This window comes from Aythya fuligula, chromosome 5 (genome assembly GCF_009819795.1).
Source record: "Aythya fuligula isolate bAytFul2 chromosome 5, bAytFul2.pri, whole genome shotgun sequence".
NCBI classification, from domain to species: domain Eukaryota; kingdom Metazoa; phylum Chordata; class Aves; order Anseriformes; family Anatidae; genus Aythya; species Aythya fuligula.
The window spans coordinates 19356643-19382166 of NC_045563.1; the positions used below are offsets into that span (position 1 = coordinate 19356643).

The window sequence follows — 25524 nt, forward strand, 5'->3', positions numbered from 1 at the left end:
CTCCACTTTCTGCAAGAAATATCCCTTCTGCCTCCTGGACAAGACAAGTGCCCTGGGCCCTCACACCACCAGCAGAGCCACAGGACCTGGAACCTCATGCAGCTGGGGGAGAGCTGCCCAGGGCCAGCAGCAGCATTCAGGTACTCACTATTGCTCAAGAGACAGTAACTGCAGTAGCAGGGGAAGGGAAGGCAGGAAAAACGTGCACACAGAGCACCCTTGCCCTCACAATCTTTTTCAGGCTTCATTCATTTCTCCCATGGTCATGCCTGAACCCATTTTATGAATTCCTTCTAGCAACTGCCCAGGTCTCTATAGCCTCATTAGACTAAGAAACTCAGGGTAGGAGACACTTGATGTCTCTCTGAAAAGCTTTTAGCTATCACGGTCATAACAACAAGCCTAGAAATGCTGAAACTCACCCTCCAGACACAGCCAATATGGATGAACAATAAGGAATGAATCCTAAAGAGCCAATATACATGTTTTAAAACTTGAGTTAAAAATTATTAAACTCGCCCAGAATCAGTGACTCTTCCCAGACACATAAGCCAAACCTTCCTCAAAGCCTTTGCAAACCCTTAGGCCCTGAAGGCTCCCTTAAACACTTTCTCTACACCTGAGCTGAATTACCAGGGCTCCCCACATTATGGGCTTCACTTGGGCTTCCACAGCAGAAGAGTCAGAGATCAGCCTTCTGCCTGACGGGGACAAAATTCCCAAACTCTAAGAGGAAACAGTGTTGTATCTCCCTATACACAGAGGTCTGGCCCACACAGTGGGATCATGCAAGTGTTTGTGCATAGAGGTCCTGACTCCTGGAGCATTGCTGTAGGAGAAAAGCATTTGTTAAAGTTACAGAGCCTCCAACAGCAGCAGGCTTTGCTCAGGCAAGTACCTAAGCAAGGGATCGATATGGGCATTTTAAGCTTTTATTTTCACTGTAGTTCTTAGGCAGTGAAATAAGTAGTAGAAATATATATATATATATAGTATATATAGTAGAAATATATATATATATATATATATACACATATAAAGACCCCAGTAAAAAGAAAACATTGTTTAACAGACTGTGCAGACATTTTAGGTTGGGAGCACAGAATACAGCTGGGAAATGAATGATTTCTGTTTTGCTGACATAATTGAAAAGATCACACAAAACAATAAAAACTATGAGAAAACAAATTTGGGGCTTACTATAAGCACGCTAAATGGAACTAAAAATCCAAAATTCCTTTTGTTTGGGATCAAACATAACATTTTGTCTCCCAGCTTTTTCTGCGGCCTTTAAAAATATCTGTTAGTATAAAAAGAAAATATAAAATTTAATAACCTCCTGCCAACACGAGAGAAAGGAACTGAGCCAGCCCCAGCAGCACACTCAGCCGAGGTCTGGGAAAGGACCAGCTGTGCACCACTCTGCCCCTGCACAGCATCTGGCTCTGAGCTGCAATAATGCCACAAAACAGCTATCATAAAATGCAGGATTGGCAACAAATGTCATCAGAGGCCATTGGAGTTTTTTCCCCAAATATCCATGAGTCTACCAGCCCTTTACTACGTGCTTTGGCCATGCTCCTAACCCTTCATCAGGTTGGAAACTGCTGCTTGGTCTCCCCCTGTCTCTTTTGCTCTTACAAAAAACATGACCCATAGAGACGTGCAGGTTTACTTCAAGGTGTTTCCCAGCCTGAGGACTTGATGTCTTATCTGTGGAGGGCTGAGGTGATGCCTGGAAAGGAGGCAGGGGCAGGCTCCTTCCCTGATAGCTGTTCTCTACAAAGCTGCCAGGCTTTTTAGCCTGGAAGTCTTGGAAAGATTGTACAGAATTTTTATCATCCAGCACTGGTGTTCGAAGAGAAAACTTCTCTTCCACTGGAAAAAAAAAAATAATAAAGCCTCATGAGTGTCCAGAAAGCAAAGAACAAGCAAGTAACTCATGACTGTATCTGATGGCAGGGTTGGTTTGCTTTTCTGTGGTCCATGGAGGAGTCCAGCACCGACATGAGCTTGCCATGATCCTCAGCACCTGATGCCCTTTTCTAGTCTTTCTGCAGGATAAGGGACTTGAAGGTCCTGGGCTCCATAGGGTTGTACTCCTGGGGCTTCACAGAGGACATCTGCAAATGTCCTGGCAAGACAGCAACTGCAGGGGACCCTGCCAGGCTTCTGTGTGCTGTGTGGCCACTGCACCGTCAGGGTGAGGGCTGTTAAGGGCCATGGCAGGCCCTGCTGCTCAGTTTTGATTTCAGCATAATGGAACAAAGCGTATGATTATTATGACCTGGACAATTTTGTTTTTGCTTTACCCCTGGGGTCTAAGTTATAGTCTGGGATCAGATGTGTTTGGATCATGCAGAGGATCTGCAAAGGGGTCTCTGACTTGTCTTGGAAAGTTCACACAATTGCAGCACCCTCCTGACAAAATTGCCTTAGGAGATGTAGCATTTCTAGAAAGCAGAGGGGACACTTGCCTTGCTACAGCCTGCATCGCCCAGTTGCAGCCTGATGCTCAGCCTGGCATCCCGTTGCACTGATGATTGGGGATGTTGTGCACAAGTAAGGAATTCAGCCTCATCTCTGCAGCACCGTCACAGTACAAGCCCTGTTCCCTCATTCCCAGGGATAGCTGGCTCCAGTTTATATTGCTGGTGTTTGATCCAGGAGATCAAGGGGCCAGAGCAAACCCGCAAGCAGACCAAAGGAGCTCCTCAAACTCACCTTAGGTGGCAGCACAGCTGTTTAAATCTCACTTGATTGCCCAAGATTGGACATGAGCAACTTGAAAGAATTGGCTACAATTCAGAGTTGGCCCTCGGCTTCACATAAAGAAAAAATGCAAGGTGAAGAAAAAGGGAGAAAAAGTGTTTAGCAACAGCCTGTTCCATGTGGGGATAAATCCTACCAAGGAAAGCATGCAGGGTAGCATTAATGAACGAGGCACCAGAAGATGACAACTATTGAGGCTTTCTTGGCAAGAAGGATTTCTAACTGTGCCACCCTCATCCTCCTAAGAAAGGAAGGAACATGGGGCAGCAGACCCTCTGGTTATAGCTTACTGGGGAGCCACAGGTACAGCTTGCTGCATATAGATTAATGTATAATCCAGCATTAACGTGCATTTCATGTTAATGTAGTGTTACAGCATTTTGCCTCTTGTTCAGCTGTATGCCATCTGCCCAGCCCAAGTACACAGACTGGGAACTGAGAAGAGGAAAGCAATATTTTCGTACTTGGTGTTTGGCGATCGAGCTTGCTGGTGGCTGAGGAGGAATGTGAAGGCTTGTGTGGAGCAGCACCACCACCTTGTGGGAGGCTGCAACATCCCAGGCAGCCCTTCCTTTCCACAGTTCAAACACCAACTAAGCACTGAGCACAAATGCAAGGTTATCAACTTCCTCATGTGTTTGCAGGTCTCTAATTTCATCCACAAGGCAGCGTGGGGGGAAGCTTTTCCTCCCTCAAGGCAGGATGGTGCTCCCAATTGCTCTCAGTACCTCCTGTATTCTTTAAACATGGTTGCAAGAGATTACAGAAGAGCAGAGCTGTTGGAAAAAGGGCTGCTAGGTCCACACAACTGACACAGTAAGTCAGTTCCTTTATTTTCAGCTTTCCAAGACAGCCTTTCACTGGCTTAGCCATCAAGATGGACTAGAATAACCTCAATTTCTGATCTACTGTTAGAAAGAGCCCTATTCCCCCTTCTTACAGAGGGGAAACACCACTGTAAAATTTATCAGTCTCAGGGCACAGACTAGTCAGCCCCTCACTCTCTGTATTGGCTCTTGACATTAAAGCGGGAGACAACACGAGCATTAAGGAAGAAAGGGTAGCCTCCCTTTAAGAGACTCTCTAAAAGGAAGCCAGTATTTTTCATGTAATATTTCATTAGTCTACCTTCAGGGTGCAGGAAACAGCCCAATGCAAGCATAAAATTGTTTTGATGCAGAGGGAGAGGCCAACCAACACCTGCATCACCACGACAGAGCAGACAGAAAGGCAGGCACGATCCAAGACGCTCTGTTTCTATTTGTATTTTGTCTAGCTAGTACAGGCCAAGAGCAACAGACTTGCCTGCTGTCCTCCCTCAGTAAAACACATTATTCTCAAGTCTTTGTCACCTTGTTCAGTGCCTCCTTCTGCAGCTCTCCTGTGCTCTGAGGACTGAATGCATCTGGCTGTTCCCAGAACAAGCAGAGGGATGTGCGGGAGAGAGATATTCAGAGGAGTAACCCTAACTGCCTCAACAGCAGCAGTTGGTAGAGAAAAAGGTGCTACTAGTGCGTAAATCCTGTTACAAGTCCAGCTACAACAAGTTCAGATAGGGCTGTGCTCTCTATTTCTCAGCACAGACTGCTGCAGACACCTGAGTTAATAGCCTGCTGAGAAGCATGTACCCTCTTTGAGAGGATTGAGGTGACTTACCCATGGTGTCACGCAACAAGCAGTGAGCAGTCTGGGTAAAAGACTTTCAAAGCCTTAGTCTGGTCCTCTATCCCTGAGACTGATCATGCCTCATCAGCCCACGAGGGTAGGGGAGATTTACGGTTCAAGAAGAGCTTCTGCCTCCCTAGGTAGAATAGTCCTCTAATCTGAACTGTCAGCATTCAAGGATGAATTATTACACCGCTGCTTCCTCCCCTGTGCTTTCCTCCAAGATAATTCTTTTTTTCATCTTCAACAGAATAACCAGCCACTGCAATGAACCATTACTTAGTGCATTCAAGAAATCCCCATGACCTGCACGATGGGAAGACGGCAGCAATTACTGCCCTGTTGTAGGCCTAACAAATAAAGGCTTTGGCAATTTGAGGTTTGGCCTTAAATTGAGCAAACAGCAGAAGGGAAGACACCTCCATTAATGCAGTGCCAATGACCAGCTGCTGATCAGCGTCTCAGCCAAGCCACTTGGTGGTATGGCCCTGCCAAGCACTGAGCACCAAGGTGCTGCTGCTGTTCCCTCCATCACACAGAAAGGGGAAGGGCAACTCACCTCCAGGTCATAGTCAGATGCAGCCTTGCCTCATAAGGGTCCAAGACATCATGAACCACCCTGTTGGCCTTTCAATAGCCCACAAGAGTATTCAGGGAAAAGAGTTATTAATATAATCCCTTTCTGAGCCACGAACTGCAGGGTCATTTGAAGACTTGAAAGCATCAGTTTGACCAAGCTTCCTGCTTGTTCTTCAGAAGCAGCAAGTGATCATTGCCTTCACTGGGCAGCACAAAGCCAGAGCTAAGCACCTCTCCAGAAACCTTATCTTTGCACACCAGATGCAGTCCTCAATTTGTGCTGTTAGTTGTTGCCCAAATCTATGCAAACATGAGACAAGGGACTAACTGCAGGCTTCACTCCAGCCAGAGACTGCAGCTTGTCAGCTGTCCCTTCTCTTCTCAGTTCTTTGAATTTCAAGGCAGACAAAGAAGTCATTTTGAAAGACTCCAAAGAAAAGTTGTACAGCTTCTGTCTCTCCTCCACCATTGAGGTACTTTCCTCATTCCCCTGTTTTCATCCCCCTGCATCTGCTGTCTGAGGCAAGCACTGACTCTGACCTTGGGAGACCTTTCAGACCTATGGATACAACAGACTAGACAGGAAAGCTGCTCTCTTCTCCATGGAAAAAAAAAAAAAAAAAAAAAAGTTTTTACATTTGCAGACCACAGCTAATATGAATCTGAAGCAAGAAGTATGCTACAATCCTCCAAACCAGACATGCTGTTGCTTGTGGCCTGTACTTTAACCCCATTGTTTTTATGTAGCTTCAAAATAAGCAGATGTTACAAAACTGTACTGGAAACTTCCAGGATGAAGAAGTAAATGAAAGCATTGTGAAAGGTCACCAACTCTCCAAATATCTTCTTGAGGTAGATTAAGAGTGCTATTAGTTCTGTCTGCACGCGGTACAGATGTCAAATGATAGTAAGCAATAATTACGGATACTGCCTCCACATTCCAATCCACTAACCCCAGCTCCCAGTCCTCCCAAAAAAATCAGGATAAGACTTTGCTGAATGCCTCTAGCATGACATTAAACAGCCACACATTTTCTACTTCAATTCCATCTTTCCCCCAGTTTTAGAAAAAAAAAAACTACCTCAGTTGGAAGGCACCTACAAAGATCATCCATGCCAACCGCCTGACCTCTTTTAGGGCTAACCAAAAGTTAAAACATGTTATTGAGGGCATCATCTAAAAGCCTCTTGAACAGTGACAGGAATTACCCCTCTCTAGGAAGCCTGTTCCAGTGTTTGAACATCCTCATGGTAAAGAAACATTGCTTCATGTATTTGCACACATCCCCTCTCCAACTACTTTCTGCTGGGTTGCATTGGGTCATGCAATTCTTCCTCTTTTTCAGAAGCAGCTTCAACACTAGGGACCATTTGGATTGAGGAGATGCCCGTGTGAAAGAGTGACAATAGACACTAACTCTTCCATATGTTCTCACAGGGCAAGAAGGAAGCATTGCAAAATCTAAAGGCAATGTACTTTGTACTTTAGTGTAGTTCCTGATAGTGGCACAAACAAGGCAGTTTCAACAGGTCCTGGCTGCTAGGAAAAAACATACAATGGAATTGATCAGAGCCTGCAGAGGTCTGAACACTTCTTCACCTAGTCTCTTGAAGAGACTGGACAGAAATTTTCTTAAGAAAGCAGGACACAGGGTGGTCACCAGTATTCAATTTTTACAGGCAAGCATTGAAATGTCTAATGATTCTGGCAAAGTTGCATGGAAGCAGTCTGAGTGGTACTACAGACATGTATCTTCTCAGGTTCTTCTGGAAAGATTTTACTTTGCAGCTGCAGTCAGGGCCTAGATCCAGAGTGGCAAAGCTCTCATCTTACAAGCCACAAAAGTTGCACCTACCTCCTCTAAGATCCTGAAAACCTGACTCAAACCCCTCTTAAGTTCCCTACACAGAAGCTCAGGCAATCAGTGGAATCTATGGTGGGGAGCTTCACCTTTACTTAAATAAAATTTCTGGGGACAGAGTCTCCTTGCTGTAGCTTTGCAATGTTCAACACAAAGTTACCATAACTCCGAATACTTCTGCAATACATACACAAAAAGTTTTCCACATCATTTCACCAGACAGCCCCCTAAAAATCCAGATGGAAATTTTGTCCTGATGGTGACAGAGGTTAAATCCCTGAGAAGGCTTGTCAGAAACAAAGATTTAAACTACCAGATCTACAACTATTCTTGTTATGAATATTCCTTTCCACGCTCAACTTCAATTTGCACCTGCTGCTCAGAAAGAAAGCCAGATTTGATCTATTTGTTGCTCAGAAGATGTGATCCATGTTATCTACTAAACTTTTTCCTTTGTCCATAAAGTTCCAGCAACAACCGCAATGTACTTGCCAGAGAGAAATATTTCAACCATTGAAAAGAACAAACAACATTACACACCACAAAGCAGAACAGCTAACAGAAGACCATTTAAAAAAATCAGCTGAGCTGACATTTTAAACAAATCCATTAATGTGAACATACAAGGCAAAAAAACAAGGATGCATTATGCCAACAGTAGCACTACAGAAAAATGTCTTCAAAACAAATGACTGTTTTATTGTTTAGCTATACATTTTCCATTCCATTCTAAGGATACATGAACATCACAGACATTTAAAGTTCAGACAGTAACTTTGTGACCTACCAGCAGAAAGGTAAGAACACATGAAATTGCATTTCACTGAAGCACTAGATGTAGACTTTTATATTTAAACCACAAATGCCAGATGATTCCCTAATGTCCAAGTGCTCTTTAGGGTAGAATTACTAATGGCCAGTAAAATGTCAACCTCAAGCAGGGTCTTCAGCTTCATCAAATCATACTCATGGCCATGGATTTTTTTTTTTTTTTAAGATATAGTTTTCCACAGCTCTAAGTTAATGGCCTATAGAGAGGCAATAAAAAAAGATGTAGTAACAAAAGCAAGGTGGTTTCATAATTGCTTCTGAAGTGTGATGCACTTCCAAGTTTTCTTATTCACAACCTTCATCCATTCAGTGTGTGCAAAACCTGGCATTGCCACTTCAATGTCAGTCACTTCATAGTCCAGGATAGACATTTAAAGACATGTTTTATCCAGTTAACAGACAAGGAAATCCTTAGCCTGCTGGCTCTTCATCCATTCTGTTTGCAAAGAGACCTGCTCTTTCATTTCTTGCTGAATGAAACATCCAAACATGACATGACTTGTTAGTCCACAGCTAAGAAGGGGCTTCTAGCACCCATTCACCTGAAGGAAAAAAGATTTGTGGTTATTTACATGTTTTCTTCTAACTGATAAGATGAAAAAGATAGACAGCCAAGCTATTACCAAAGAACAGAAATCTGTTCATTCCCAGAATCCTAAAATACAGTGACCGAATGCTAACTTGCCAAAGCATAAAAGAAACATGTTTCTCATAACATGTATTTAACAAAGCTTACTGTCTTATTCCACCAGCTTCAATAGATAGCTGTGTACTTCCCAGCCCTTTTTAAACTTTTTTTTTAAATACTCACCAATGCTTTTTTTCCAAAAGACTCAGACTGAATAGGTAAAGCAAAGACAACACATACTTCAGCAGTTAGATAAAAAAATTGTCTGGGGATAAGACTCCTGAAAGCAAAGGATGCTTTGACACTACCTGGTCTTGTTCTCATTTCCCATATGGCCTTACCTGACATTGCAAAGCATAAGAAGATTCTGGACTGCTGGAAGAGTGGAATTCTCATTCTGTCCTGTCACAAGGTGCCTGTCCAGCACAACATGTACAGCATCTGGCTTGCTGGCTACATACAAGAGGAGAAAAATAACAAGCATGACGTTAGTGGACACTACTTCAGTTCCAGCATTTCATCTCATAAAACTCCAATGCACAAGACCAGGATTTCCTGGGTGATGGACATGCTGAACTGTAACCCCAACAGACAGGGACAACCTCAAGCCCCCAGTCCTGAATTTCAGAGGACTTTCTAGTAGTAAGACAGCAACACTGGTCCCTTAATTCAATTAACACCAGACAGGTAAACTGCATACATCAAGAGATTTTCCTAACACAAGCCTTAGAGAAAGCTTTCTAAGTTCTAATTGCCTTGTATAAACTCTTCTTATGCAAGACATCAAAGCTGTGATTATGATGCTACAGAACCTTCAGGAAAACACTTATTTTATGGTCAATTATAATTTTGATGTGTTAATTGTTCAGTACTCCAAGCAGTACTTTTATGTTACTTCATTCCAGACAGAACCCTTATTTTGTCAGTAATAGCCAATTTACCTTCTCTTCCACCTCTCCCAGCCTCTTACTGACCTAAGTACAGCAAACCGCTTTCAAACCACTCATGCTTCTCCTTCTTCTGCTTAATTTGTCAACACCCTCTTCAGCCAGATACACGACATAACATGTACCACTGAAACACCAGCTTATAAACTGTCAGTACTGAACCAATTATGAAGAAAGACATAGCAGCAGCTCATTCAAAAAGCATAAAGATGCCATTTATGCACACAAATAGTCTGATGGCTATTGATGGCATGGACAGAAGAGGATTAAGCAAAGAGTATACAACAATTTGATAAGTATGGCATTTCTTTTTTTTTTATTGTCAATGGAAAAATAGATGCATGGCATTAGGTTCCTGGTTCTATTTCCAACCTACACCACATATGTAATACCTAATCTAGCCACCTCAAGTTGTATCAGTTCAATGGCTGGCATTATTCTGTTAAATAAAGGCTGACTTAAATACCATAGGCATCTCATTAAGTGCAGATTCAAAAAAATAGCAAAATAGGAGACTAAACAGCTGAAAAACAAACAATGGTTGTAAATGCTGTAAATGGTTCTGGTCTTTATTTCTCCCTGTAGCTCTTCAGTACTGAAAGAAAGGAGCTTATAAAAGGAAATTAATGTTTCCCTGCACATCCAGAAATACTCTAGAGAAGGTGACATGTTGAAATGGATATTTTCACTCACACAGTACAGAACTTCAGGTTTTGCAGTTTGAAAGGCAAACTTCTACATTTTTACTAATAATAAAATGACTAGTAATGAAAAAAAACTACAAAACCAGTTTCACCATCAAGTATTTTATTCAAAGCTAGAGAACAACTGATCAGAATAACCAGAAGCATTCAGTGTACTGCCTCTAGCTTTCAATGCTATGACTTAGAGAAGTTAAGCTATGACTTAACCTCTCCCACCGCAGCACATACTCCCTGCTGTGTAGCCAGGAAGCAGCTGCAGCACACTGCTTCCATACAGACATCTCCCTGCAGGTATAGGCTGTGTAGCAGCAGATCAGTGGAAACTCTCCTGCAGACACTTTCCCCTGCAGTATGTATTCTGTCTTCACAGCAGGATAAGCTACCTCATGCTTACCATAGGTTAAAAAAAGTATGGTATGGACAGCCACATAGACAATGTGCTCTACTGTACTGCCCTACTTATCCACATGCAGTATTTCATGGCACTTATTCTTCTCTTTTCAAACCCACTAGGGTATTCAGTTATATCTGTGAAATGAGAATGCAAGATTAGATACCACATCAAAGTCCTGTTCACATGCATAAAATAGGTATGCAGACATTAATTTCTGACACTTGGCCATGAAATGAAGTGCTGGACAATGGGAGTGACATACCACTAAATGTAGCTCCAGAATCTTTCACGAAGTCTTCCACAATAATGGATAAACTGGCAAAGTTAGGCTGCCTTATTAGCTCATACACAGAGGGCTGAAAAAGATCAAAAAGAAATAATTCTTACTTTTATAGAAAATAAGCCAGGCAAAACTGTCATTTTTTCCTGTTTCCCCTACCATCCTCCCAGCTGTACATAGAAAATGCAACAGAAGCAAAGCAGGAAACTAAATGACCACAGACAGCTTCTACAGATTTTCTATAAGGAGCACACTGAAAGTTCCCATGTGAGAAAAAGAAAGTGACAACTCTTTTTGCAGATCAGCTGAAGTGTTCCTGAATTCAAGCCAAAGATCTGCACTGCATGCATTTGATATTTAAACACTTCTTATTTAACTAGAATAGCTAAGCAACATCTCTAAGATGTCACATCCATGATTCTCTCTCCCCTCAGTTGTGAAGCTTTCCAAGAATTAACACAGCATCATACTTTGAAATTGCATTTTTTAAATTCCACTTGATTCAGTTTCCAAACTACTAGTATGAGTTGCTTTAAAATATTCTGAGCGAGAAATTAGAGTGATATAATCTACTGGTCGCCATAGGAATTGAATTCAATGTTATTACCACTATAGGAAGAGAAAACATCTTGCATCCACATAACAGACAGAATCACAGCCTAATTAAAAAAAAAAAAAAAAAAAGATCTTGATATATTACAGCTCTGCAGCAAAGTGTTTCATCCCACAGCAAGTCTGCTGGAGTACACTTGATCTTGATATCAGGAAGCATTAGAGTTTTAAATCAAGATTAGTGTCCCCAGTAAGAAGCTATTGCAGCTCAATATTCTCAGCATCAAGTTTGCTTACTTAACCATTCCAACTGCTTTAAAGCAGAAACAAAAATATATCCCTGTTCCATATTTAAGGCACTTTGAGGTATTAGTAAAGAGAAAGCATCCAACAAAGTCAAGGAAAAATACTGAGAACTCCTGCATCATCACACAGTGACACCAGAAACAAGTCAAGACCTTGGTGTAAGTGTTAGGGAACCTTCTTTCCCAGTAGCAGACAGCCTGATCTTCAGGTCATCAAGGTCTAAAGGTGCTGATATTCAAACATTCAGCCCTCAAAACCAAGATGTGTTTACTCTCAACTAAAGCCTAATCTTGCAGCACTGATCATCTACCTTGAAGCCATGCATGTAGCAACTCTGCAACACCACTAGCCAATATTTCTAGTACAATTGGTTTTCAGGAAACTACTCTGTGGATAAACCATTCAAGACAGGATAAAAGAACATTATGTATCTGCACTGAGGTGAGTGTGGTATAGATCAGATATTTAACTAGGTAGAGGGTGCAGGCCTGGGAACTGAACAGCATACATGCAATTAACTTCATATAAGCAGGAGACCTGCTTAGGTGTTCAACACTAAAATGTACATTTGGAACATTTAGAGCGTCACTCATGGAGTCCAAATAACATTACTCCACTGGGAGCTGAGTATGAGAACAGCTTAAATGAAAAGAAAATAGGAGTATTTAGTAGACATTTTATACACAAAGAAAAAAGTTGAATTTTACAGTTTCCAGTCCAACTATAGCTAGCCCACATCATGACTCTTATTTAAGAGGCTTTATCATAGACTGTAATACCAAATACAAGCACATCAGGACACTGTGATAGCTTTTGAGTCTCAAACTTAATTTATTTGGGTGTAAATTTTCAACTCTAGAAGTAATACTATATAGGCTTGCATTACCTTGGTGCACAGGTGTAACTGCCCTATTAGTCCATAAGGTCAGAAAAAAAGGCAGTGCAGTAGCACAGTACATAAAACATCAGTGTCTGCATACTTTGTACAAACTAGCTTTTAACTCAAAAACAGTTAAACACCTTTCTCCTCAACCCCTGAAACTTTCTCTACACATTTCTCAAGCACCTTGAGAAATAAAGTCTACCTCCAGCATTTGTGCAACAGAAAAAATAATTAAGAGCTCTCAGCTATTAATCCAAAGAGCTGCAGCAGTCATTTCCAGCATCCATAGACTCAGTCTAAAGTTTATGGAACAGTGGGAATGAAAACACTCTCGATGTGACAGCTGAAGTGAGACAATACCTTCATGCATGGTGTTGGGCCCCTTGCTAATGACAACTCTCCACACCTTGAACATAAACTAAGCATACCAGGCTGGTAACTTATGTGTGTAGGAAGTTCCAGGATAAGACCAGAAACACTGGCACCATCACCTGAAGTCACAGGCCCCTGGATAGGTAGAGAGCTTCATAACAGAAAAAGACCCCACACAGAAGTCAGATGAAAGCTCAACCTACCCCTGTCAGACTGTATCCCTGAAACACCCAGGATTTATCCTCATTGGTGGCACAACACAATGCTGCAACACCGTGTCCAACCGCACAGATAGGCTCTAGAGAAAAAAAATCAAAGCATATTTGAGAAGTTGTGCTCATCAGCAAATAGCCAAAAGCCTTGATCTATTGGGGCCTTAATGACTATTCTGGTACATCCCAAATCTTACTCTAAACCTTGAGCCCTACTGACAGAGAGCAATTTCTGCATCACTGAGGAGAGAACCTTCACAAACACATTCCAAAGCTACTGTTATTATTTTTATGATTTGCACAAAGATAGTGCTTTTTAAGAGAAGATACATTTTTCTAAAATAGCTCTTCCAGTTCTGTATGCTGCAACACTCTACAACTACTACATAAACAACTTCTCAGAACAAGTCATTGGAAGGTAACAGTCTTGCAACAATAGCAAGGTAGTATGGATTACTTGATTTAATAAAATATCTAATGATGTTCACTTACTATTCTCAGTGCTGAAATGCTGCAATATCTTAGCCAGGTACCCGCTGTTTGCAAGGTCAGTCACAGCCCCTGGACAGTTCGGAATCAGCAACGCGTGGTATCTAGCACCTAATAAGAAGGAACAGAAACTGACTAATACAAATAAAAGAACTGACCATAAATCCATTCCAGATTTGACAAACTTATGTGATGATGTCCTAAGTCACTCAAACTTCACAAACTGGAAGAACTAAGCAAACTACAAGATCTATGTGGAACAGAGAAAAAGAGGTGGTTCTTAAAACAGAGAACACAATTTTTTAATGAGACATTCTTACTTACACAAAGCTTAAAAGCACTGTCTGCTAGCTTCTACTTTAGGAAAATGTTTATTTCAAGAATTAATAATATGTATGATACTATAGAATAGTAAGAGGGAATTACTAATGCAAGATAAGTAAGAATAAACTACTTGCCACAGCTTCCTCTTAATACACAAGTTTTTATGCCTTTTCTGTATCCTCTAAAGACCTAACAGAAAGAAGCATATTTCCCTCATAAACAGAAATGACACAGTAGCCAACAGCAAAGACCTTACCATCAATTGACTCCAACTTGGCAGGGTTTGCATACGATTTCATGCGGAAGTCCTGTATCCAGCGCATGTTGCTCTCATTCACATCCACAAAATCAATTGACTTCCCCTAGTGGAAACATGGTTCAAAGACTGTGGTCAGTATCACTGCAGATTTCTGCTACATTTCCTGACAGATAAACATAGGATTTTGAGAGACTTTAGCTCTCAAAAACCTTAAGTTTTCAAGTTTTCCCACTGAAATGATTCTCAAATACTTGTCTGGACGCTCATTGTTAAGAGCGTCCAGGATACTGGACAGAGAAGTTTGGAACCATACTACGGCATGCTCATATTCAGGATCAATATGAAGAAATCAGCAGTAAAAAGAAGTGTGTCTTAATCTGTAAGCGAATAAAGGCATCTCAAAGAAAAGAAATAGCGTACTTCTCCCTTATCGATGGAGATATCAATTGGTTTCAGGCTGAAATCACAAAGACTGCTCGTTTTTACTTACCCCAGGGGTGGCGACTTGCAGGTTGAAAGCAGAGCTGGTGAGCGTGAAGCAGTGAAGGAAGGACTGGGCTGACACACCTGGAAGAGAGGAGCCCGGCGGTGTAAGGAAAGCACAGCGGTGTTTTAGCATCCCCGACACCAGCACGCTTCACCTAGCGAGGCGCAAAGACTCGGGCTTCCCTGCTCATCCTACAAGCTCTGAAGGATCTCAGAGAGGTATTTTAAGAGGAAAGCACAGCCTCCTGCGGGGAGAAACAAGGATGCGAGCAGCGCGTCCCTGCGGGCTGGGGGCGCAACACGGAGGGGAAGGAGGGCAGAAGGGAAGGCGCTCGTTTCCCCCAGGCGTGCCTGGGAAGCCCAGGGAGAGGACAGGGGGTGCGCAGCCCCCGGACGAAGAGGAGGAGGGGACCCGGCGGCCTCTCACCGGCGGCGGCGGCGCTGGCGACGATGAGGCAGGTGGGCTTGCCGAGCCGCTCCGACATGGCGGAGCCGGGCGGCGGGGGCGGCGGCCGTCTCCTCATGGGGCCCGGCCGCGCATGCGCAGAGGGAGCCGAAGGGGGGACGGCCGTGAGGGGAGCGGCCATGAGCGGCCCGCGGCGCCTTTTAAACCTCCCGCCCGCCGCCCCCGCACCCTGTGGTGGCTGCTACCTGTGTTTCCCCTCGTAGGCAGCGCCCTGTTGGTTGCAGTGCTTCTCCTCATCGGGTTTTGTGTGGATATTCTGTGCTAGTTTCATTAGTTTCATACTCCCCCCACCCCCATTGATGCTGACTGGAGGCATGTGTTGGCCACCCCACGCTGGGAAGGTGAAGGCAGTGTCAGCGTGTTGGAAATGGAAAAGCAGATGTGAGCGTCGCGATGTCAGCAAGTGTTCGTTGCCCTGATGAGGTGCTGGGTTTCCGACTTTGCTCCGATTTCTGAAACCCCTCCTCAGCCAGCTGAGTACAGAAAGGGTCCCCATGAAGCCCCATGAACATAGGTTTCTGACGCAGGAGATAAGGAACTAAATAAAGCCACCCAAACCTTCCTAAGAGCGTCCTTCCCATCCTTCATCTCGCTTTCAGATCATCTTATTTGTGTTTAATCTTGATTTTTAATGACTAATATTATTCCTCAAGAAAAACACTCATTTATTGCAGATGCCATTGCTTTTGGCTCTATGGGTCACGGGAAAAAATGTGATTTTTTTGCCAGCCTTGTTTAGTTTCTGCAATTTTCATCCTTGTGGTAATTTATTAGGTTTACGTCTTGATGTTTGCTAGAGCATTATAAAGAAACAATGCCATTACAAAATGATGGGTATAAAATGAAGACAGTACAATTCTGCCATTATTTATTGTTTATTTATTTGACGAGACCTGATATCCAGCCAGATTTCCTAAAGGAAATAAAGATCATGCCATCATACTGTCTGCTTGTCTGTCTGTTCAATCACCTGCCCGTCAGTCTTCTTTCCTCTTTAAAAGTGCATTCTGAAACCGCAGACTGGTTAATTGCAGACACCTGGATGCTCTTCTCTCGTTGCTCCAGCTTAGCTACCAGAACCAGATTAAAACCAAGCAAAACTCAAAGGGTACCTTGCACTATTCAGTTTAGCCACCTTGCAGGGGGAGCTTGGTGACGCTCCAGCATCTTTAGCCATTATGGCACTAAGCATTGGATTTATGCTCCTTATTCCTTACTTGTGAGTCTATTTTAGTTTATTTTTTAAATCCATGAGCAGTAAGCAACTGCTGTCTCAAATCCTACTCCATCAGCTCTTAGCATCCTCCCTAGACTGTCCAAAATACAAAGCTTTAGAGGACTTGACAATGATTGAAAGTGAAGACATAGAGAAAGAAAAAAATGCATGTGAGAGAGCCCCAGTTCCTAGGAAATTAGACTATGTAGTGATGTCTTAATACTTAGTCACTGCTCAGTAGGTGCCATAATCTCAGCTTTATCAGAGCACATGCTGGTAGTTTTTGTAAATGCTCTTCTGTTGATTTCTCTTCCAGCAAGCACTGGATGAACTCTTCAGTCTCTCTGTCTGCTTATTTTGGGAGGGTAACAAGCATGAGTAGTAACTAGCACTGCAGTAGGATAACAAGAACAATAAAAATTATTTGCTACCTCATGCAGACTGTTCAGTTTGGTACAGCCTGGATGTTTCGGTTATGTTAAGTTAGCTGAGTGCTTCCTCTTTGAACCTGGTCTGGTAAAACATAACCACAGTGTTTCTTGTTTAGAGTGAAGTGATTTGGAATCATACCGTTTTGTTTGGATAAATGAGGGCTAGAATTGAAAGGAGTGCGGAAAAGCAGCGTATAGGTTAAGATAATTGTAAACATTGCCTCTGCTTTTCATACTTTTTAAATTTCTGTTAACAGGTGCAGGGAAAAAGGTGGAGGACAGTGAGGAAGGATGGATGGGGAATATTGAAGACGTGTCTGTGTGCAGACGTGCCTTGCATTCCATAGGGCATCTGCAAATAAGCTACATCACAGCCGTGCCCACCTGCTGGGACACTCAGGACTGAGCAAGAACATTTCTGGGAAACGCTTGCGCTCACCGTGCATTTGCCAATGATGTTGCAGTGATGCTCTCACGCAGTACATGTAGGGCAGGGCAGGTTTCCACCCCTGCCCAGACGGCTCTGCACTTCCTCACTGTCCCAATATATGTGATGCTCTACACATCCTAGCTGGAGGGCCAGGAATCCACCTGTCGCAGGTCCTCAAAGTCAGGACTTGGACTCAGACAAGAGTTTATTTATGCTTCTGCTTTTATGAATATTAAGACAAGCTAAAATCCTGACCCCTCAGCTGTGTTTCTGCAGCAAGAATCACAGACAATTAAAGCTTTGGCAACTAAAGGCTGCCCTTTTCTCCTGGCCCGAAGGGGTTTACAATGAGGGATTTTGTCTTCCTACTTCTTGCGGGATTCACTTCCAAAAGCCTGCAGATATCTGCAGAGCTCCTTTTTGGAGCTAGCATGTAGCGTGATGGCCACTATTCACAGTGACATGTACTGCCAAGCCTCCTCCCCTCTCGTCAGACACAGACACCAGACAGATGCTCATTTTACTCCTTGTGAGGTTGGACAATCCCAGGCCAACTTAAAAACAAAACCAAGCAAATCAGAGAGTTTATTTGGTGGGGAGAGCATTTCATACTGCAGCAAAGACTGGAGACCAGCCTACAGAATGGGGATCATTGGAGTCAGGAGACGTTTCATTGGTGGCTCTGAAGAAGTCGTCTAGCTGTTCTACACCTCATCTCTCTCTGGGAATAATAAAAATAATCTTTCTTTGCCTACCTTCCTTGGGTAGGCTGGCGTTGATTCGGGGCAAGGACTGCCCTGCATTATGGTTCTTACTGGGATCTCTAATCCTAGCAAATATTCAGCCTGCAGAAAACATGGCCACAGCTGAGGAGTGAGAGGAAGGATAGCCATTTTCACTCACACACCACATACACAAAGATGCTCACATGAGGAATTATTCAATATATCTATATGTATATATAGATATCTATATATAGTTTATTTCTCACAATCCTGGTAAGAGTTACAGGTGTATTGGGAATCATTTACAGTTTCACAGCATATGGAGTGGCCATACAGCTTCTGATGTGAGTAACATACAGTGTGTAGAGAGCACACGTTTCCAACCCATCCACCCACCACTCATACAATGGGTTTTCAAAGCTAATACTAGATTCAGCTACGTAGAAAGCCTGGAAAATGTTAGGGTACAGCGTTGGGTGTCATACAACACTGTCAGTCACAATGGGACAAGCTAAACTACTTTAATTTTCAATCTAGTATTTCTAGTCTACCTGCATTATTGCATTTATACGCTTGTTTTTTTTTAAGTCAAAGTAAATAGAATACTATATGGGAAAGGAAAAATTCTTGACTATTTTAAGGTTTGAGCTGCAGCCCATACAAAGTGTCCATATAAGCATAGACAAGATTATAAATTCAACAAGGTATAAATTAGCTCTATAGCTTTGTGTGTAGGTAGGTGTCCATTTCCCTCCAGGAAATGTATCTAGCAGCATATTGTTTTTGAAAGAAAATTTAAAAAATGATTAAAAATAAAACAATAAAAAGAAAAACACAAACCTTTATGTTGAACACAGGTAAATATGTGTAAGTGACAAGCAGGTCTGTTTGTACAGGGAAGAAATCAAGATGTCATTTTAAAATTAATATCAATTGGAAAACATTTCCAGGGGCTGATACAAAACCCACCAACAATGCTGGAAAGATGCTGGTGGCTTCCAGCCTAGCAGCAGGCATGCCCCTGCTGCTCGTGGTTGAGCTTTCCATCGGACTTCCAAGTCCTTTGGGTCAGTCCCTGGCAAAGTAATAGAATCAAAGCAAACCAAGAGGAAAAAAAAAGAAATCCCCTGTAGTCTGACCTACGAGTTCCCTTTCTACAATTTTGGTTTCTCCACAAGTTTGTAAACAACCTGCACCTACCACTAGAAGGGAGCTGGTTTTCACTGGAGAGTCGAGAATGCACCTTTTAAAGATTTCAATTGAAAGGGTCCTAACCAGTGACTCACGAAAAGGCACCAGGCTTAAGAAGGGCTGCTCAAAACTTAATAAAGCCAAATGATTCTATTTTTATTTTATTTTTATTTTTTTTTAAACATGGCAAACTGTGTGGCACCCTTGTTCTTATCAAATTGTCCCAGAAACTTGACTGCTTGAAGCTGCTGTGGCAAAACCAGGGATACAATGCAGGTCTTTACTGTTGCAAACATGATTAAAGATTCCTCTCTTCCTCCTGGGAGTTTTGGTACTGGAGCATCATCACGCACAGATGGAAAGAAGCAGTGACTATTCTTGGGATCCTGCGCTGGGGCTTTGCTTTTTGAGATATTAGAAAAATGGAATGGAATAATTTGGGAATTTCAAGGTGGGAACAATTAACTGGAAAAGAATTGAGTGCAAGAGTAAGATGTGCAAATGCTGTTGGTCTGAACCTATTTAACCCACATTATATTTCTTAGCAAGAAGATCTATTTACTCAGAAAGGCATAGCCTCAAAGAGCAGAGAGCACGTCTCCCCATGTGCAGCATCTCAGTGTCTGAACATAACAAATGCTTCCTAAAGCAGCAAGCAGAACTTCAGTGCAGGGTAGAGCCAAACTCATGCATTTGGAAAACCAAAGACTAAGATCTGTCCTATTACCATGTGCTTTGTGTCAACTTTTTAGCATGGTTTGTTGAATGAGATGTAAATTTTCCAGGCCCAGTTGTCTCGTGTAACTTCACAAAACTTGAGCAGCCCACTCAAATGGAGGAATCCTTGCAGTCTTCTGTGTCCTCTGCCCTGTAGCTAATGGAGGACGAGAACAGCAGCGTGTTCCTTGCACACGAACTGATTCTTCCAGGCCAGCAAAAATACAGATCATTGGCTTCAGCTGAGAGCCAGCCTGAGAAGTTCAAGGACCTCTCTTCTCTGCCTGTATTTTTGGTGCAAAACCTGGAGGATCAAAGCAGCACTAGCTTCAGCCACATGTAGTGTACGCACACACTGCGTTAACTTCTCCTGAGCAGCCAGAATACAGAACCACAGAATAGATGAGGTCGGAAGGGATCCCCAGAGATCACCTGGTCCTGCCCCCCCGCCCAGCAGGGTCACCTAACACATGGTGCACAGAATTGCATCCAGGCAGGTTTTGAATACCTCCAGAGTAGGAGACTCCACAACCTCACTGGGCAGCCTGTTCCAGTGCTCTGTCGCCCTCCCAGCCAACTGGCAGGCAGCCCCCAGCTCTTCAGTCCCAAGCAGAAGTTGTGGCCATGCAGTGTTTCTCTGATGTGAAAGAGTAAGGACCAGAAAGGGAGCTTCCAGCTAGGTTTTTATCCTCTGCTGAGCTCCTGTGGCAGACAAGCATGCAGTATCTTGCATCTCAGACCCCCATGCCTTAGCAGCTAGGGCAAATGAAGAGTTCATGCATTCCTTGCTACACTACACAGTCTCTGCATTCCCCTTAGGCACCAAGTGGCTGAACTTTGGCTCTGTCTGTTAGGTAGGGCAACCCAAAATCTGCCTCTGCACTGGGGCATGGTTTTTGCCTTGCTGTGGAAAGGCCACATCCGCAGAATTGCCTGGGAATACAGTTGAGTAGCTGAAGCAGCAGCAAAGCACAAGCAATTAATCAGATCTCCGGAAGCCAGTGGAGCTGTATAGTTTGTAGAAGACCTGGCATGAGCAGACAGTCTAGGAATTTGGGATTTAAAAAGGAAACAGGTCACATGGCTGGACTGATGATATGAGAAAGGAAGAAAGTCTTTATCATTAAAAACTCTCTGCTAAACAGATTTAACTCCTCAGGGTCACTCAAAATAATGTGATCTGAGCTAACCAATGCAAGATTCAATAAAAGACTAAAAAATGGTCTTGAAATATAGCCAGCCAAATCAAGCTGAATGGCACATGGGGCATGTTTTAAGCCAGTGTCTCAGTTAGGTTGCAGTCCCCTCAACTGCACCTTGCATCATCATCTGAGCTGCTAATTCAAGGAATCATAGTCTAGCCCAAGGAGAACAATCTTCTTGACAGAAGCATTCAGTAAGATGAACCTAGATGAAGTACACTCTCTTCTTTACCACATATTGACCATGAGAGCTAAGACTATCATTAATCTTATTAGCCATATTCTGTGCTCTTTGCCCTTAAAAAATAACTTCCCATTAATGATTAAGTAATACTTCAAGAAGATGAAATTTGGAAGAGAACCAATTTCTAGTTGAAGTGGGGACAGGAGACATTTTAGGAATAGGACCCAAACAGTCAGTGCAGGACAAGAACAACATGGGGATAGATAGGGGCTGAAAACAGAGCAGCAAAATTTAATCCACAGTAGGAGGCAGACACTGCTCATATCACCCTCTCCTGGCTTCTTTGTCACCCACAGCATGAATTCTGAAGTACGTGGATGGTGCCACATACCCTGGCCCAGAAAATTCCTACTCAGGCTTCCCTGCTTTCTGCAGTGGAGTTGTCAATCGAGTGCCACTCACAAGTCCTAAAATGTGCTGACAGTCCGGGTCAGATCTTCAGCATCAGCAGATTTCTCTGTGAACGAGTAAAGAGCCAAATACCTCTAGTGTAAATATCAGGAAATATCCCAATTCCAGCCTCCAGCACTAAGAACTTAACTAACTTAAATGCAGAATTTTAATTATCCAGGTCAGAGGCAACCCCTTCATTAAGGTAGATGCTCAGCTTGTAAAGCAGAACTGGTAGCAGTTTATGAAAAATATACCATGTGGTTGCTGACTACAGAAAGCAGCTCTTCCACGGGTCCTCAATGAAGGGAAGAAACCTGTATGGTCAGTAAGGTGTACCAGCATCCCTGCTCTAGCAAAACGTCACAAACTGGAGGATCAAAATGGGTTTATATTGGATTTTCAGACCTTTTGACAACAGAGCATGTGAAAAGAGAGAACACCGCCCTTAAAAATGCCTGAATTATAAACCTGCAATTTCCTTTAATTGCACAAAGTTGGTTGTGGAAAACTTCAGGCCTTTTTCTTGCTTCACAAACTCTAACATTGAACAGAGACAGCAAAAACACTTGAGAAATCCAGTTAACAAGGGATAATTTGCATGGCTTTGTAGTCAGACTTTTATGATTATTATTATTACTACTAGTAGTACTATTACTACTATCTTCCTTATTTGGTTTATTTCTTCAAGAACATTTTTTTCTCCTTCATGAATCCTCAGAATTTATATTTTCAACCAATTCTAGTTAGAAAAAGGCAGATTTCTGAACCCAGTGACATATCCAGGAAAGGAAGGGATTTTCAGTCAAGAATCATTCATCTCTTCTCACTGGCTTTAGTATTTTTGGTTGGTTGGTTGGTTTTGTGGTTTAGTTATCCTGTTGTTTATACATAAATGCTAATGTCAGTGTAAGCGTGGCTGCCTCAGGTAATACTAGAGAAGGTTTCCCTTGTACTCAGCAAAAGACTAAGAAGTATTTTTGGCCAGGTTTGTAAAACATGCCACTGAAATGCATTTATATTTTACAGAGACCTGCAATCATAGCCCTGGTGCCGATAAGATCGCGAAGCCTGATCACAGCATGCTGAAACCAATGGAAAAATTCCCCTAGATTTGGTAGCTGGGGGATCAATCCCTAAGCTTTGATTCAGCAAAGACAAATCTATTTTTAATGTATCACTCCACCTAGTGGGACTAATAAGTGCTTCAGGGCAAGCAACTGCTCAGTGCTTTGTGAGGTGTCACAGCACCTGCAAGAATGCATTATTACCCTCCCAAAAATGCTGCTACATTATCCTTCTGTTACCAGGGTTGTTTGCATCCTACTGCAGAACTGTTAGGAGTAGCAGGACTTACCACAGTCTATTAAACCAGGAGAAAGAGGAAGCGGATGTGTAACCCATTTCATCTTTCTTAAAGCTAGAAGCATCAAAAGCCTTCTACAAAGTTGCTCAAGAGCACAACATCTTTGTATTTGACTAAAATGTATGGCTCCTTAAAAATAGACTGGGATCTGGTGTAATAACCAAATCTATAGTTTTAGAGATAAACTGCAATACTTGTGAAGTCAGTTTCCCAAATTTCTAATTTGCACTTTATCAAGAGTAAACTAGCAATCTAGATCTCTTCAAAACCCAAGCGCAGAATCTTACTAGTTTTAAGCATTAATTCATTCTCCCCACGGAGATATCAATAGAAGGACTTCATATCACAAACACCACACAAAGAATAACATCAAGCAAATAACGGCATGTGCTCAGTACGAGAAAAGACAACTATTTATTTAGCACAGCGAGTTCAGTCATTTAAGCCTCTACTTCTCAACAAATTTGGTTTCAATCTCTTTTCGATTCTGAGAGAGATGAATTTGCTCTTCTCAGCCTAGTTCTCGCTGGACGTTTTTTCTCAAAACGAAACCACCGCACAGCCTGGCACGTTAAGGCAGAACAGGAGGTGTTTGCTAAGAGGATGTCGTTTGCAATTCAGGACTGAAGTGCACGGCCCCAGCTGCGTGCTTGGGAGCTTGTATGGCATCTACGCTTGATCTACCTGACTCAAGTCAACACTAGACCCACACTGTGAAAAGCACTACAGCACAGTCCAGTACAGTTCAGAATTGTTTAAAAGTGCCTTATTTTTAAGCGAGCCCACGCGAATATCCAGGGAGGGGGAACAGTGACTTTGAGCTCCTAGCACAATGGGCACATGGTACATTTGGCAGTTCACAAGCCATACATTCTTTGCTCTGAGAAGAAACCAGGACAGAAAAAGGAATTTGGGTGCTGCACGGTGAGATGTGAATGGCACAGAAAAGACGTCATGGACACTTTGTGTGAATGCAGAGGAACAAATGAAGGGTCATCTCCAGGTTTGTTTTGTGTGTTGTTGTTTTGTTTTGTTTTGTTTTTTTCCTTACAAAGAATGTGGCTTTACCCAGACTGCAGTAATATAAACCTGCAGGTATACATACATACACAGAATATTCAAGGCAGGGTGGTGTACAGACACACACAAACACACACGCACACATAGATAGAGGTGTTTTTCCAAACCAAAGAGGTGGGCTCCAGAGAAAGGATCCGGACAGCAGGTGGTGTTAATTGATCGCAGTAAGCAGAAGTTCTCTTATGAGACAAGACAAACCACGTTCACTGCCTAGCGAGGGCTAGCACGTGGTTACATACCCAGAGGATGAGCTGCGGTCCTAGCCCCATCTCTGTGGTATGTTTGTGGATGAAGCCTTGAATCCATCCACGTGCCCTAAGGGCAAGGGGGGCTGGATGTGGACAGAAATGGTTAAGGCCCACATTGGCTGAGAACTGTTTTTCCCCTCTTCCCTTGCTGAACTTTAAGCCAAGGAAATAAAAACACAAAAACATTTTAGAAAGAAAAAACAAGCAGACCAAAAAAATAAAAAAATCACTCAAATGAGGCAGGTGTTTCTTTTTCCTCCCCTGCATCTACCTATGCTGGCCAGTGCTGGATGGATAGATGCTGCATCTGTAATGCCACAGACTGCTAAAAAAAATAATGCTTTTTTAAAAATAAAAATAAATCCCACATCAGGGGTTGAAAGGGAGGAGCAGACAGGGCAGATAGAAATATTTTTTTGAAGACAGGACTTGAAAACAGAAGTCGATGTCTGAAAATCACCAGCCCTACTTCGGCAAAACAAGAATCAGAACAGGGATAGCCGGCTTCCCTTCCTCATGGGCAACATAAGCAAAATTTCTTACAAAATTCCCTCCAGCCAAAAGCTGAAATCTCTTCCCCAGAGATCTGAGGGAAGGGGAGCACAGGAATAGCCATCCCTGTATCCAAACCCCACTCGTTTGGATACGTTACCCTGTACTTGGTGGGCACAGTCCTCCCAGTCACATAGATGAGGTTCCTGGCCGCACTGCACAGCAGTTTGCTTCTGGTGTGTGCACCAAAATCTCCCTCATGGGGAAAGCAGAATGCACAGGTCAGGGTGCAAGCAGCAGCAGGGGGAGGTGGTGTGCAATGGGGCCTCACCCCAGCACGGCACAAGGATGTACCAAGGGCACTGCCGGGGTCTGGGGGCTTTGTAGCACCCCAGGCTCTCAGTTTAGGTGCAGGCAGGAGATGCAGCAGCCCCACTGTGTGCTCTTGCAAAGCCCTCCCGCAGTTGCTGCAAGGGAACGTTGCTGGGACTGCTTCTGAGTTATGTTCTGTCTCACATCTCTGCTTCCCCAATACCTCTCACTCTCTTCTGTTGCTTGCACTCCCTTCTCCCACCCACAAAAAAAAAAAAAAAAAAAAAAAAAGTGAACCACTAAACATCTGCAAAACAGGACGAGGGGAAATCAGTTCTTTAAACAAAAGTGGCATTGTAGAGGCACCTAGCCGTGGACCCTCTGCTTCCAGCACTGCTGCTAGGAGGCATGTGCACAACACAGAGGAAGAGTGCTTTCAGCTAACCGGATTTCCCCTGAGGCTGTTAGC

The 25524-nt window shown here is 43.0% G+C and overlaps 1 protein-coding gene across 2 annotated transcripts; it reads right to left on the minus strand.

The window, feature by feature from the left end:
• Positions 1–7552: 7552 nt before the first annotated feature.
• GATD1 (glutamine amidotransferase like class 1 domain containing 1) lies at positions 7553–15069 on the minus strand. Of its 2 annotated transcripts, XM_032189027.1 has the most exons (8): positions 14973–15069; positions 14550–14626; positions 14057–14162; positions 13480–13587; positions 12979–13073; positions 10645–10738; positions 8679–8790; positions 7553–8251 (listed from the first exon to the last, which is right to left on the minus strand). In XM_032189027.1, the coding sequence occupies exons 1-8, from the start codon at positions 15067–15069 to the stop codon at positions 8248–8250; spliced, it is 693 nt and encodes a 230-aa protein (XP_032044918.1). In that variant the 3' UTR covers positions 7553–8247. The 2 variants fall into 2 exon arrangements, with proteins under 2 accessions (XP_032044918.1, XP_032044919.1); XM_032189028.1 differs by lacking the exons at positions 7553–8251; positions 8679–8790 and adding an exon at positions 8809–10516.
• Between the last annotated feature and the right edge of the window lie 10455 nt (positions 15070–25524).

Coding starts and splice junctions, on each gene's coding strand:
- GATD1 (XM_032189027.1), bottom strand. CDS start 15,069: ATGAGGAGACGGCCGCCGCCCCCGCCGCCCGGCTCCGCCATGTCGGAG. Junction 14,627..14,972: donor CGCCAGCGCCGCCGCCGCCG/GTGAGAGGCCGC, acceptor CCTCTCTTCCAG/GTGTGTCAGCCCAGTCCTTC. Junction 13,074..13,479: donor GCATTTCAGCACTGAGAATA/GTAAGTGAACAT, acceptor TTTTTTCTCTAG/AGCCTATCTGTGCGGTTGGA.